Source organism: Lygodium microphyllum, unplaced genomic scaffold, assembly GCF_053477565.2.
Source record: "Lygodium microphyllum isolate KBCC unplaced genomic scaffold, Lygodium_microphyllum_v1.1.10 scaffold_37, whole genome shotgun sequence".
In the NCBI taxonomy this organism is placed as follows: Eukaryota; Viridiplantae; Streptophyta; class Polypodiopsida; order Schizaeales; family Lygodiaceae; genus Lygodium; species Lygodium microphyllum.
The window spans coordinates 168,992-183,789 of record NW_028229520.1 but is presented as its reverse complement, the minus strand read 5'-3'; the positions used below and the strand labels follow the sequence as shown (position 1 = coordinate 183,789).

Below are 14,798 nucleotides of genomic sequence, written 5' to 3'. Positions count from 1 at the left end.
CTCCTTGGGTTTTGTCCACTAAAGAAGAGCACATTGTGAAGCAAATAGTCAATTCTATCCACACTTCGACGGATATAATGCATTCTCTCAAGTCGGCGTTTTCTAAAGACAACCAATTATCAAGGCTAAAATCCCATGATTGGCATAAGATATGTCAGGTTTGTACTATGAATGGATTGTAAGTGGCCTACGTATTTTGCTATTTGGAGTGTAGTCGTTGTTCATAATGCTTCCTCGTTTGTGGCAATTTGTACTACCGATCGCAATCATAGGATGCCTTACTCTAGAAATACGCGGGGCGATTTACAGGTTGTCAACTTTAGTGCAATGGATCTCACAGAAGGAGATTAAGACGTCCTCTGTTGAATCTGCAAGGCAGGGAGCAGTGGAGATGGTGTATCTATTTGAGAAATACATGCCTACCAGCATGCTCACGATACACATCCACCTTCTTATGCATCTTGTAGATGAAGTGGAGATTGTTGGACCTCTCTATACGCGATGGATGTTCTTCTTAGAGCACTTCATGAAAACCCTGAAAGGCTTTGTGCAACAACGAGCTCAGCCAGAAGGTAGCATGGCTAAAGGTTGGTTGGTGTCTGAGATGTCAGTGCATATTTCACAATGACTACCAATGGTGGATTCAAACAACAATATACTATGGTCATTGAAGGACGATGATAGACTGACCGAAGATGTGGTGGTTGGAAATGGGGTAGAAAAAAAAATAGATGTTGCAATGGAGGAGAAAGTGAATCGCTTTTGTATGTTGCACCATGCCTTTATGGAGACGTGGCTCGCTAGATACCAACAAGCTAGGAAAGATCGAAAGGAAGCGTAATCTGAATTTTGATGTAGTACGTGCCATCGACCGATTCAATATCTCGAGGGCATGGAGGAGATGTCGCGGTTTATGTCAATGCGATGGTTGCATGGAGCTTTGATCGCAGCATCTTGCAAAGGGGCAGAGGTCTCAATCGAGGAGTGGGAATTCTCGAGGGGATGTAGTCCAAAGATGATGACATGTTTAGGGTTTGTCGTATCTATATTTTATATGTGACAACTAATTGAGTGTTTCAATGTATAATACAAAATATACAGTGCAGTGTGGTCACGCGGACAGCATTTCCACGTGGAGTGTATTGACAAAATGTACTCCACAATAGATTGTGGTATCATGGCAAGGTTCGAGCAAGAGAGCCAACGACGAGCAATGGATCCAAACACGGTTATAGATGAGATGGAGTATTTTGGGAACTTGCAAAGTATTGTCACTGTGGATTACTGTAGCTTCTCCATGATCCTATTCGATGTGTAGTGGTTCAAAGTGGTACTTGAAGGAGCTGGAGCAACAGTTCGACGAGGTCCATCTGGATTTCTCGAAATAGATTCTGAAAAAAAATGGATGGATTTGTGCGACATGTTTGTGTTTCTGACCCATTGTGAACAAGTGCATGAACTTATGCGTTTTTTAATTGTATTACAACATGGTACATGTCACAATAGTTAAATCTCTCTTGTATGTGATTGTGAACATGTAATTTTCTACCCAAACCCCTGACAACGTCGATGGTGGTACATTATACCTTCAGCTCCCCGAAGTGCGAGAGTATATGATCAGAGCGATGTTCTGAGCATAGATCAGGACAGTATGCAAATAGAGAGGTCGATATTGCAAGGGGTGGAGGCCACCGAAAGCTTGGAGCATGTAGAGAAGCCAGCATCGGGTAACAATAATGGAAATACAGGAGTCCAAGAATTCTTTGAGAACGAGGTAGACTCATCCTTTTGTGGTGACATGTCTATCGACCTTCCAGTGTATGCAGAGTTTGTCAGGAGATTGACATAGGACCATAGGGTACTTCATACTTGGAGCATCCACCTACTCAATTCATTGACGAATCGCTTATAAGGGTACATAAGATATGCATTTTAAGTAAGATCATTTTTTTAAGATTTATATTACCATGCTTTGTATGACTTATATTGATTATGCTAACATCAATTTTTTGGTTGCTAAGGGTACCCTAGAACCACCAAGGATGGCACGATTGCTACCTAAATGATGCCAAGAGGCATATTCTATTCCACTGTGGATTTCGTGAGGTTTTTCGGTAGATTCCATAAAACTAGAGGCATATTCCACAGTGGATTCTATGAGGTTTTTTTGTGGATTCCATAAAACTATATTTAATTATCTCCAAGCTCAATAATAAACCACTATACAAATAACATGCTTTTGGCTTTTGTGTTTGCTTTTGCCCAACTATAAAGTAAAGCATTTAGGCATCCAAAAGTCGGCAGGATGTGCCCAAATACAATGTCAAATAATGAAATATTAAACCGAGCGCCTATGCACTATCATACCGCTACACGCACATTGTGTGAAAAACTCTAGAGTGTGGCTTTCTTATAGATCTAGAGAGCCAATGCCACTTTAGACATTAATGTTAGTGTCTATGGTTCAAAAATATTAGATTTTTGGACAAGTTTTAGTCAATTTTTGATATTTTAGATGTTATCTCTTGTAAAAATTCCATAAAACTGTAGAAAACTTTTAGATTAGGATAACATGTAAAAGAAAGCATATAGCTTTTAGCTATTTTGAGAGGATTTTATGTAAAAAGAAAGATTAGCAAAATCGTGCAATGTGAGATCGTTGTTTTCAGGCAATGAACAACACTTTGAAGTGGGAGATGAAGAGGGAGTGATCTGGCAGAATTCTGGCCAGGTGTGCTGATATTTTACCCCCCTTTCGGAGTCAATGTAAGCACCTGATTAGCTATCTGAGCAATATAGAGGAAGGTTAAATAATACATGTTTTTGTCTACAAGAGTTTTATCTTCACATAATGCAAAAATAAACTGACATGCTCCATCTTTGTTAGTATTCTTCTACATTTTCTATTTCTTCGGACCCCTTCTCTTTTGTCTACTCCTCTCCCTAAATCTCCCTTCACCCTGTTGTCTCTTACCCCTGTGGTAGACTTTCGACACCAAACTCATCGACATCGTGTTAGGGGAAGTTTATGCTATCATTAGAGGTGAATTTCGTAAGATATTTGGGCTGATTTGGGGCTGATATCTTCAACCATATTCAGAGAATTAGCTACAACAGTGTTCTTTTAATTCATTTCTTACTCTATAGAAGACATCTTGTCAAAATATGCAAGTATTATGTGCCCCTATGGCAAGGCAATGTTAGTAGATCATTCATAGATGCTTTGAGTTGAATTAATAGAATCTTTTTCTCTTATTTCTTGGCTATGATAACTTATTCTTATCAGGTTCTCAATTTGAAGCAAGTCTCTTTGCCCTACAAGCCTTGTAATTGACTCATAAGTTTTTGTCCCTAACAGTCTACATTGAATGCAATCATGCAAAGTTGATTCATACTATGGCATCATGTATGAATGATGGGATGCAAAGTTATTTACAATACATGACAGCATATTGTACTTGATTTTATAAGTTGTGATTGCTCTTATAGTCAAGAAAACAAGCTTAATTTGAGTTAGAACTTATGAGATAATACTCTTCTAATCTTTGCTAAGAACGCAGTTGGAAGCTCTATTAACATCTTCAAGAACTTGGCTTGAAACCTTCAACCCTTCTCTTATCTCTACCATCTATGGAGTCTAAGCTCTTGAACCCCCATACATTCTTCTCTCTCAAATCCTTGTGATTGACTGTGAAGCACCTCTTCATAAGCATTCACTGTAATCTACTTATCTCTTGAAGACACATCTCTATCTATCTTGTCCAGTTTTCTTGCTAAACCCCTGTGGTGACCTTCAACCCTACGTGCTGCGAGAGTGCATACAAAATAATACATGTTTTGTCAAGTACTTTAATAAATATGCGTGCCTAAATAAATATTGGAGTCACACCTTTAGTGATAAGGTGCGGGCCCATAAAAAATAGTAAATATTTTAGGCATTTTGAATTCACGCCATTGTCCGGTGCTATCCAATGCCATCGCCGCCTGCTCTACACATCAACTGAAGCATTCATAATTGTTAGAAAATAATAAGATAAAATCCAATAAAAGTGAATACCTAGTAATCTTCAGCTACAAATAATTAAATAGGTTAGAACTCTATCCTAACCTTAATTTAATTCGAGTGCGCACTCTAAACTCATAAACATTTATTAATTTCCACGGTGGATAACATGAGGTTTTTCAATGGATTTCGTAAAACTATATTTATTTATTGGGGCTCGTACACAAGGTGGATTCCTTGTGCGAGAAGTTAATGGGAACACATATCCTTTTCGGACGTCATAATTAATTTAATGTGCACGTGAGTGATTCCACACTACAAGATATAGGCCTTATACCGACGTTTAAAGTGACGAAAATGTTCATAAATAAATTTGCCCCCATCCTCGCAAAAAACGTCATTATTGGCAACGCCATAGAATAGTCCGTATCAGCATCGCATTTGCAACGCTCATATCGATGCAAATAGCGACACTGATAACAATGCTTTGTGATGCATTTTGCGACACTTATAGCGACGCGTGCAGTAAATTTGCGATGCTAATAGCGACGGTAACAGAAAAAAAAAATTGTGGCAGGGTAGCTTACACTATGCGCTTTATTTGGGCCATACAAAATAGTTTTAATAATGTGTACAATGCTCGTGTAAATAAAGGCAAAGTGTACTTGAATCATAACAGTGATACATGAAATAAATACATGATCGCGTAATGAAAGCGACCGATACAATCATGGCAAGATACTACTACTACATAGAAAATGTCTACACAAATCACGTGACCAAAAAAGAAGAGTATGTGAGCTTCCGGGATCCAAGGGCGAGCTATAGATCCTCACCATCCGAAACCTCATCCCACCGCAAAGGAGCATCGAACGGACTCTGCAAAAAAAGAAACAACTACACATCAGTCCACCATACAATAATGCATTTTAATTAAACTTAGTAACTACGAACAAGAAAGATGAGTGACTTACAGGGCCGCCGCATCCATATGATCGGTCGATCAATGCAGTGAGACCGTGCCTCTCTGCATATCGAGTCTCAAGGCCAGTGGGATCGTGGTTTGTAATGGAGTGTTGCAAAGAAAACAAAATACAAATGTTAGAAACACGATTGTCAATACAATGGATATTGCAAAAAAATAAGTAAGCAGAACAAAAGAAAAACTTATAAAGTCCTCCAGATATGTCATGTGGCTACCACTCCCAAGATGATGGACCACTCCAACCTCTAGTCATGCCCTCGCCGGCTTGCGTTGCTATCTCCAACATCCTGGAGAATCTATAGCCTCCTCCCTGAGCCAGCGCTAGTCGTCCACGTCTAGCCACTCAGGCTTTGAAGCCCCACTCTTGAGTGCCTTGCGTGAGTCCGATCGTCTGTGTGACATGAACACACCTATGGGTTGGGTTGGATATATAATGTTGAAAGTGTTGACGTAGTTGTCCAAGGTGAATGAGAGTCCCATAGATTCTACATATTTAGGTAGCAGTGATGTCACTATTGGTGGTTCTAAGGCATCTTTGGCGACCTATTCATGTGGGTCGGGTTGGATAGTTGATGTTGAAAGTGTTGATAGAGTTGTCTAAAATCCCATTTTCTTTTACTATCAATTGTCCTAGATTGTGAGCTTTAGTTGCTCTACTAGCTTCTCTTTGGCCTACTCATATGTGGGCACTTTGATGTCTTGGCCCAATGTCATAAGAGAGGATGTAGCTAATGATAGTTTTTCTTTTAGCTCCTCCATATGATTCATAGATGATGCACTAGTGGTAAGGATGGCCTTTCTATAAAGCTCTTGCTATGTGATGATAATATTCCTATACATTACAACTTGCTCCTATTGATGGCCCTCTCTAAGCAACTGCCAAGTCAAAGGCTAGTCTTTGAATGATGTCATCCTTAGCCTCTCTCCTTTTTTGTACTTCTCCTTCCACACTTTTTTCTACTTATACCAAGGTAGTGTCTTTGATGTTTTGTAATTCTATGAAGGCTATCATTTGGTTTTTGTGAGCCTTTAGTGGATCCCCTCTAGCTCTTTGCTCATGGTAGTTGCTTTGGGCTTCTCTTATTCAAGTGAGAGTGTAAGCTTAGTCACTTTGTTTCTTGCTTCCTCGTTATATGTTTGCACTTTCTTCATCTCCTCTATGATAGCTCTCATTTCCTCCTTTGTATTTTTCCTTAAATCTATCTTTCCTTGTGCTATGAAGAGTTCTTGGGTGGAGGCTTGAACATATTCTTAGTGTGCATCCTTCTCCTAGTCAAACTCTCGTGTGCATTGTAACATCACTTGAGGTTACATTAGAAGACCCACAAGAGATGCAAAGGTTGTAGGCAATCTCTATTTACTTTTTCATGAACCATTTCCATAATGGCCAAAGTTGGATGGAAAAAGGGAAGGGTTGGTCATAAGTGGAAAAGGGTAGAGGGCACCCAACCTAAAGTGGAAATCCTAACCTAATTTATGAATAGAATTCTTATGTTTGTGTGTAAAACCTTTGATTCCATCTATTCTAGATCTTCTTGTCTACTTGCTTGTTTCTTTCATTGCTTGAGAGTGAGGAAAAGAGAGTGTAAGTGTGAGTTAAGTGAGGAACTAATGAAGATGAAGATCAATCTTGACTCCTACTTCCATCTATTATTTCACTCTTGTTTCCATAGCTTTAAGGTTAAGAGGTTGAGTGAGAGTAAGTGCATGTGGGAGAGAGTGAGGGGAGAAGATATTTTCCATCCTCCCCTCCTTATTCTTCTCTTCTCTTGATCTTGGAGCAAGAACAGTGTGGATTGGAAGAAGATGAAGTGATAGCTCAAGAAGCTATACTTGGATTGTGAGACCACGGTTGTGCATTTCGAAGTCCAATGAGCAAATTGTTGGGGGTTAAATGCCACCTACCCCTAGCAACTTACAACTTTGCATGGCACAATCTATATTACTACTTATTTTTCATTATGCCTTAAGTAATCTCCCAAATCTCAGTTAGCTTAAGAAGCATGTGGCATTAGCATGCAATCTTAGCTTGCTAATATGCAATCCCTATGGCTCCCAATGAACCTGTAACGTACAAATAGAGGCCCATGTCTCCTATCCTCCCCTTGTTCCCCCTTCATTTTGAGCTTTGAGCTTCTTGAGAATCATAATTTTGTTCACTTTTACTTGTATTTACTGCCAACATTTGTACACTACAAGTGGTAGTTGCCCATCACTGTTACTTTATTCTTTGTTCTTTACATGACAATAGAATAAGGGAAGGCAAGTCACACATCGTTACTATTGGAGTTTCTACATGCTATATTGCTCTCTCTTGCTTGAACCTCCATAGCTCTTGCTTCTCTCTTACTTCTGCTCGTGCTTCCATCTTGCTCCATCTTTCAACTAGTATCTTCATCGACATTGCATTTAGCCTAGAAAGAGAGCTTGACTTACAACTTTCATGGCAATCCCATTTTATTCCATTTAAGGTATACATTATCTTCCCTACATTCAACACTTATTCTAGGCTAGTTTAGGAGCTTCCTAGGGCTTAATTGAGCCTTATTAAGTAATTACTAATTAAGAAGGAGCCATTCTATTCATTTTGAATGAATATAGAGCATGTTATAGAAGTCGTGGATAGCTATAGTAGCTTGATAACACTTTCATATTTTGGCCATAACTTTTGCATATGATATCAAATTGAGGTATTCTATAGCTAAAAATGAAGAGCTCAATGAGAACTATAGATTTGAATGCTGATAGATTAATTCTATTTAGTTTTCAATTCCTATTTTACTCAAAATAGAACAATTCTAGTTTGGACAATAAGAATTCATAGTTAAATGCCTGCATGTTATTCACGTATGCTACATGGTTATGTTGATGCTTTGAACTGTTGTTTATGCTCAAATATGCTTATGTTGAGCTCTAAAACTTGGATTTAAGCTCGATTGATTGAATTTGGGTAGTGGCTATTTACTTCAATGATTTCCACTTGCAGGCTTGAAGACTTCTTGAAGGTTTCTTTGCTACTTTGGACACTCTAGATTTGCTCCAATGGGAGTACTTGATTTTCTTTTTTAAAACCAAATCCCAATTCATTTGAGTCCATTGAAGACTCTTTTGTGCTCTCTTGGTTTATGCATACACTGATCATGGTTTGGTCGTTATTGATATTTCTCATGTATCTCTTTGGCATCACCATATTGGGCATGTGTCTCTTAAATAAATGAAAGTGTGCACTTGTTTGTAATACTTGCTACCTCTTGACTACTCATGTTTGGACTCTTGTGATCATTGTTTATATGGTACACAAATATGCAACTCACAACAAAAGTCTAGCTCTATGCATATGGATGAGTCTTTACCATTAGGTGTGCTAAGTACTTTGTGACATTCATTGGTGATTATTCACACAAATTTTGGGCCTATCTTATTAAGCAAAAATCAAAGGTGATGGCTACATTTTAGCACTTTCTTATTATGGTCTAGGCATGAACTGAGATGTCTATGATCTAACAATGGGGATGAATATGTCTCTGCCAATTGAGTAGTTTTGTGATGAGAGTTGTATTTAAGTGTCAATTGATCGCCATGTGTTGCAAAGCACATGAATAAGACTATTTAGAAAAAATTCTACTGCAGTATGCTTAGTTAGATAGGCTTACCATAGTACTTTTGGGCTAAGATAGTTCCTTTTGCAATTCATTTCATTAGCATATCCCCATCCATTGCTCTAAATGGTTAAGATACTGAGGAGGTATGGTTTGGCAAACATCCTTCATATGCTCATTTGAGAGTCTTTGTATGTGAGACTTTCTAGCATATTCCCAAAGACAAATGCAATAAGATGTATCGAAGTCCATCAAATGCATCTTTCTTGGATATGGTGATGTAGGTGAGATGGGCTATTGCCTTTGGGATCTGTAAACTCAAAAGGTTATCCATAGCCATGAAGTCATATTCCATGAGAAAAAGATGTGTATGAGTCTAGAGCAGGTAGTTGAGATCATAGGGTGATCTTTCAAGATAAGTCTCCTATAATAGTATAGCTAGTTCCAGTTAGACAACCTACTAGAACTGCTAATGATGTTGTGACCCAAGATTTGCTTGTTGTGCATGATCACGATATTGGGCAAAGAGGACATGTCATGCATGCCCCATAACTAGTTTTGAGACACTTCATCAGAGCTTCACATCCTCATTGTCATTTTGAGGCATCTATCCATTATGTCACAGTTATAGATACTGGTGAGCCTTTCACTTATGAGGAGTCTATGTGTAGAGGTGATAGTTACTCTTGGGAAAGGGTATGTAGTCTGAGTATAATTCACTATAGAAAAATCATATATGGGATTTGGTTCCTTTGTCCAATGGGAAACATGCATTGCCATATATGTGGATGTACAAGTTGAAAAGTATCACTAGTCACCTTAAGCCAATATATAAGACCAGATTGATAGCTAAGGATTTTAAGCAGGAGAAGGGAGTTGATTTTGATGAGATTTTCTATCCTACAATCAAGATTACTACCTTTGCTTGATATTGGTCTTAGTCATGTAGATGGATCAAGATGACTACCATTTGCTTGGTATTGGCCTTGGTTGTGCAAATGGATTTGGACTTGTACAAGATGGATGTGAAAATGGCTTTTCTTCATGGGAACTTGCATGAGGATATCAATATGCAATAGCCCAAGGGCTTTGAGGAAAAGGATAGGAAACACCTAATGTGCAAGTTAAGAGTCTTTGTTCCTAAAGCATGCACCTACAAAACGGTATCATAAGTTTGATGCCTTTATGCATTCACAGGGTTATTCTCAAAGGACCCGTGTGCATGTGATGGCAGCTTTATCATTTTGATGCTACATATTGATGACATATTGATTTTGTTGGAGTGCTCATGATGAGGTGGATGCTTTAAAGAATTAGCTCAAGAAGAGCTTTGAGATGAAGGACATGGGGTATGTCTCTCATATACTTGGTACGTGCATTATGCACAATTGCTCTAAAGAACTCTATATGTCACACAAGGAGTACATTCATAAAGTTGAGTGGTTCCATACGCAAGGTAATAAGCCTATTGGGAGACCATTACCTTCTCATATGAAGGCTAGTCAAGCTGATTGCCCCATCTCAGATGATGAGAGGGTTGAGATGGCCAAAATCCGCCAAAATCCCATATGCATTTGTGATGGGCAACTTGACATATGCCGTAATAACCAATAGACTTGATATAGCATTTGCATCGGGAGTTATGGCTCGTTCTATAGTGATACTTGGCAAGCGAGATTGGGATGCCATGAAGGGTATCATGAGATGTCTTAAAGGAAATTGCAAATATATGCATTTGCTATGGTAGCTAGGATATTGGAGACCTAGGCTACAATATCTTTGATTATATAGAACATGTAGATAATAAGAAGTCCACCTTTGGCTATGTTTTCACCTTTGCTAGAGGTGTTGTTTCTTGGATGTCCGGGGTATAGAAATACACGACCTTGTCTACTATTGGGATTGGGTATATTACAACTACTGAGGCTTGTAAGAAGGCTTTATTACCATTGTTAAGTGTTTTTTTGAAACTGAAAACCCCTAGTCTAGCTGTAGTTAGGATTGATTTTTGCTAGCTTAGTTATTTGCGTGACAGTTTGTTTTGTTATTTCGTAGTTGGATTTCTTGTGTTTGTCTAGCTTAGAATTTGTTTCTATCATTTTATTTAATTTCTTGAGTGTGAAACTTGAGAGTCTTGGTCGAGCTTGGTATTTTTTTAAACAAAATGAAGCTTGCGTTTGTCAATAGCTACTGAACATTGAGGAGCTAGGTATGTTTTCTTGTCGAGACTTTTGCACATCACAGAGATAATGGGTTCACAAGCACTTCACGTTGCACTAGTTGATGCACTGCACTCGAGGTCGTCTCCTGTTCTTATCAAAGATTTCCATGCCTTGGGTTGGGATTATGCACTCTTTGCACCATCATTGAGCAGTTGCACGGCATGAGGTCCGCTACAACTATATGCAATAAATCTTAGATGTGCACGCACATGAGAGAGCATCTATCATTGAGCATGCACAATTCTTGCACACACCATTTGGGATGTTCATCACAAAGCTAGGAACCTCTGGTTGAGAGTGTAAGGTGGTTGGGAGAGTTCGAGGGTTGTGAAGGACGCCATCAATTGTGAGAAGGGTTGTTCATATTTGGTCAACATCTTGAGGACCATCATTTTCTAGAGTGATTGTGAGATTTTGGATGGGTGGAGCAGAGTATATCATATCTTTTTTATGAGAGTTGAGAGGTGAGGATAAGGAATTTTAAATTAATAAGGAATTTTGTTTGCATTTTGCATGACGCACGATCACATCTAGATAGGCTAGGCATAATTCTTCAATGCATACATTACCATTGTGTGTAGCATGGATTGATTGATTGCATATCATGGATCCGACATTGCATAATTTTTCAAATCATGTTTTGATTGTGCATGGAGTTCTCTTCCTAGCATATTCCTGCTAGGGCACATTGCAAGAAAATACAGATTCATTTTGAAAATTCCAAGAATGTCAACGGGAGCCCCAAAGACCTGGTATGCTGTTCCAGGAGATGCAGCTCCAGCTCTAGAAGAGGTGTTGCGTGTGTTTGGGCTAGTCCAAAATGCAGGAGATTTTGTTGTAACATTTCCAAGGGCTTACCACCTCGGTTTCAGTGACAGTTTTAATTGTGGAGAAGCTGCGAATTTTGCAAGTCCTATTTGGCTTGAAGTAGCAAAGGAGGCTGCCATAAGGAGGGCAGCAATGAATTATCTCCTCATGCATTTTCATCAACAATTACTGTATTTGTTGGCCTTGTCTTTTCCCTCAAGAGTTTCTTCGGCCTTGGCACATAAATCACGCAGCTCACGCCTTAAGGATTAAAAAACGATGCCTAGAGGAAAATTTGGTGAAAACTATGTTTGTAGGATCCTAGGCTTTTTGTTGGACACAGGGGTTTCGTGCTGCATTCTGCTTGGAGATGATGCAGATTTACCTTCTTTAGACTCAAAGTTGTCTGAACAGAAAGAAATCCCTCCTGTGTCAGCGGGTATATCAGAGGAGCAAAATTTGTTTGCAACGGAAGTCAAGACTGTTGATTTGGAAAAGCCTGAGGACCCAATTAATTGTTAGAATGAAGCTTTTTCTAGAGAGGGAAAGAGGGAGTTTGTGCAAGTGAAGATTTAGTGGATCCTTTGTCTACATTAGTGAGCCGTATAGTCAATTCATCTTCACAAATGGACCTGGACATGCAGAATGAGAGTGGATCAACAGGACATGCTGAACTAGATGTTCTACAAACATGTGAAAAAGTCTCATGCCAGTAAAACTCCGAGGAAATCGACGCTGCTAACTTTGAAGGTGAGGGATAGCAGCAGATCTGAAGGAGCATGTGATTAAACCAGTGATTCCTGAGAAGTACCTGGACGAGAAGACGATCTTCCATTTGAATCCATCGGGAAAATTTGTGATCGGGGTGCCCATGAGGATGCAGGGCTAACAGGGAGGAAGATCATTATTAATACCTATGGACTATGAGAGGATTGTGAGAGACACTTGCAGAGAAATCGGCATTGTGTCTGATGTTGTTGGTCTGGATGCCGACAACTGTAAGGTCCTAGTGAACATTAAGCAGCATAGCCCGACACTGCACAGTGTCCATGGTCATTTCATCAAGAAGCCCGAGGAAATCGGCACTGGTGACCAAGGCCACACGTTCAGTTATGCTACTGATGAGACAGAGGAACTGATGCCATTGAGCCATGTCTTGGCTACAAAATTGGGAGCCAAGCTTAAGAAGGTGAGGAAAATGGCACATGCGCCTGACTTCATCCTGACGGGAAGACGCAGATGACGGTGGAGTACAAGAATGATGGAGGTGCCATGGTTCCTATGCGAGTGCACGTTGTGCTCATTTCCACACAGCACGATGAAACGGTGGCAAACGACGAGATAGCAGTAGATCGGAACAAAAGACCTATAGTGATGGTGAAAAACCGAAGAAGAAGGTGCAGAACGACGCAAAGGAGCTGAAGTCGAAGGACGGGGATGAGTGAAAGTTAGAATTAAATTTTTTGGCAAAGGTTGATGTGCCTGAGAGAGGATGATGAAGGGAAGGATGAAAACTAAGAACGAGGAAATTCGGCGAGCTCTGAATGAAGATAAAGACAAGGGTGCAGTAACAGTTTTGAGAACAAAGTTGATGGCATCTATGAAAACGCACAGCAGAAGAAGGATTGATCCAAAAGGAAGAGAAAGGTGATGCAGCAGACCTGGCTGTGATGACAAGGAGGAACAAAGAAGGTGATATCGATAATAGACAGAGGAAGAAGGAAGAGAATTGCAGTCTGAGCTGGGACAGAGGAAAGAAAATTTATTGACGGGGTGACCTCGTGAGCTTTTCTGAAACAACGAATGTAGGACGACGAAGCTGGAGCAAGGCAGAAGACAGACGAGAAAGGTGACAAGGATGAAGATCTAAGAATGAAGAGCTGGACGGCCGGAGCTGCATATGAACGCGGGACGTGTGACAAACAAAGCAGATAGAGAAGCCAATGAGGGACGAGAAGATGAAGTAGTGACGACAAAGAAGAAGCAACAGAAGATGACGGGAAACATCCGCGAGCTTCGCTGAAGGATGCAAGGTGTCGACGCAGAATGAAGGACGAAAAACACGAAGCATCGAAGGCAGAAGATGACGGTGCGGAGAAACAAAGATGATGAAGCGTAGAACCAGTCGGAGGAGCATTATGCCAGGGAAAAGACGAAGCACGGAGGAGACACAAAGAAATATTCATCAATAATTGGTGGAGGTTGCGTCAACTGTGGAGCGCGAGAACGAAGGAGGTGAAGATGAAGCGCACGAAGACGAAGGACATACAAAGAAGCTGGAGACGAAGAATGTGATGGAAGCGAAGAGGACAGACAAAATGATGTGAAGATGGCTGACTGGGGAACAAAGCTTACAGAAAATGATGAAGGGAGAGAAGACTAAGAATGTGGTAGAAGATGACGGCTAACTGAAGGCGAGAAGATACAGATGAAGAAGAAGGGCATGAACTTGGAGGTTGTGACAAAGCAGTACGTTTCGCAGAGGGTAGCGTTAACGTAACGCGTGAAGAAAAAACTTTAAGGCTTTAAAGTTTTCTGAGCTTTAGATATCCTGAACGTCAAGTTATGAACGTTAAAAATATTAAATTGCCTTAAGTTTGAAAGGCATAAAAATCCTAAGGCTTTTTGGGAAAGCAAAAGCATATCCAACGTAAGGGAGGATGTAAAAAAACTATAAAAGGAGAGGAGAGTAGAGAGTTAGGGGCCCATACCCAAAGGTGTACTTCCCATATACAGTGCCATAACTCCCACTACAATGCTATGTCAAGTTGAGTAGCTATCATGGTATATATCAAACTGCCCACCATTGTAGATGAATACAAGACCTTGTCTATCTCAAAGCTCTCATCATCTAACTAAGGGGCAAAGCTGCCTAACTAGCCTTCACATGAAAAGGTAATGGAGAGCCAATAGACTTACCACCCCACATATGGAATCACTCAAAGTACTTTGTGGATGTACTCCTTCAAGGATAAGTAGATAAATCCCTTAGAGCGATCACATACAATACATATACCAAGTATGTGTGAGGCCTATCCCATATCCTTCATCTTAAAGATATTATTGAGCTAAGTCTTCAAAGTATCCAACTCATCCTAAAAACTCCTACCAATAAGCATGTCATCAATGCATAGCATCAAAATGATATGGCTACTACGAGCCTTCTTCATGTAAAGACATGG

General features: G+C 39.9%; 1 protein-coding gene across 1 annotated transcript; it reads left to right on the top strand.

Annotated features, from left to right (window-relative positions):
* The first annotated feature begins 12,532 nt into the window (after positions 1 to 12,532).
* On the top strand, positions 12,533 to 12,859 carry LOC148009143 (S-adenosylmethionine synthase 2-like). The gene has a single exon (XM_087673761.1). The coding sequence runs from the start codon at positions 12,533 to 12,535 to the stop codon at positions 12,857 to 12,859; it is 327 nt and encodes a 108-aa protein (XP_087529887.1).
* Positions 12,860 to 14,798: the final 1,939 nt, after the last annotated feature.

Coding starts and splice junctions, on each gene's coding strand:
- LOC148009143 (XM_087673761.1), top strand. CDS start 12,533: ATGGACTATGAGAGGATTGTGAGAGACACTTGCAGAGAAATCGGCATT.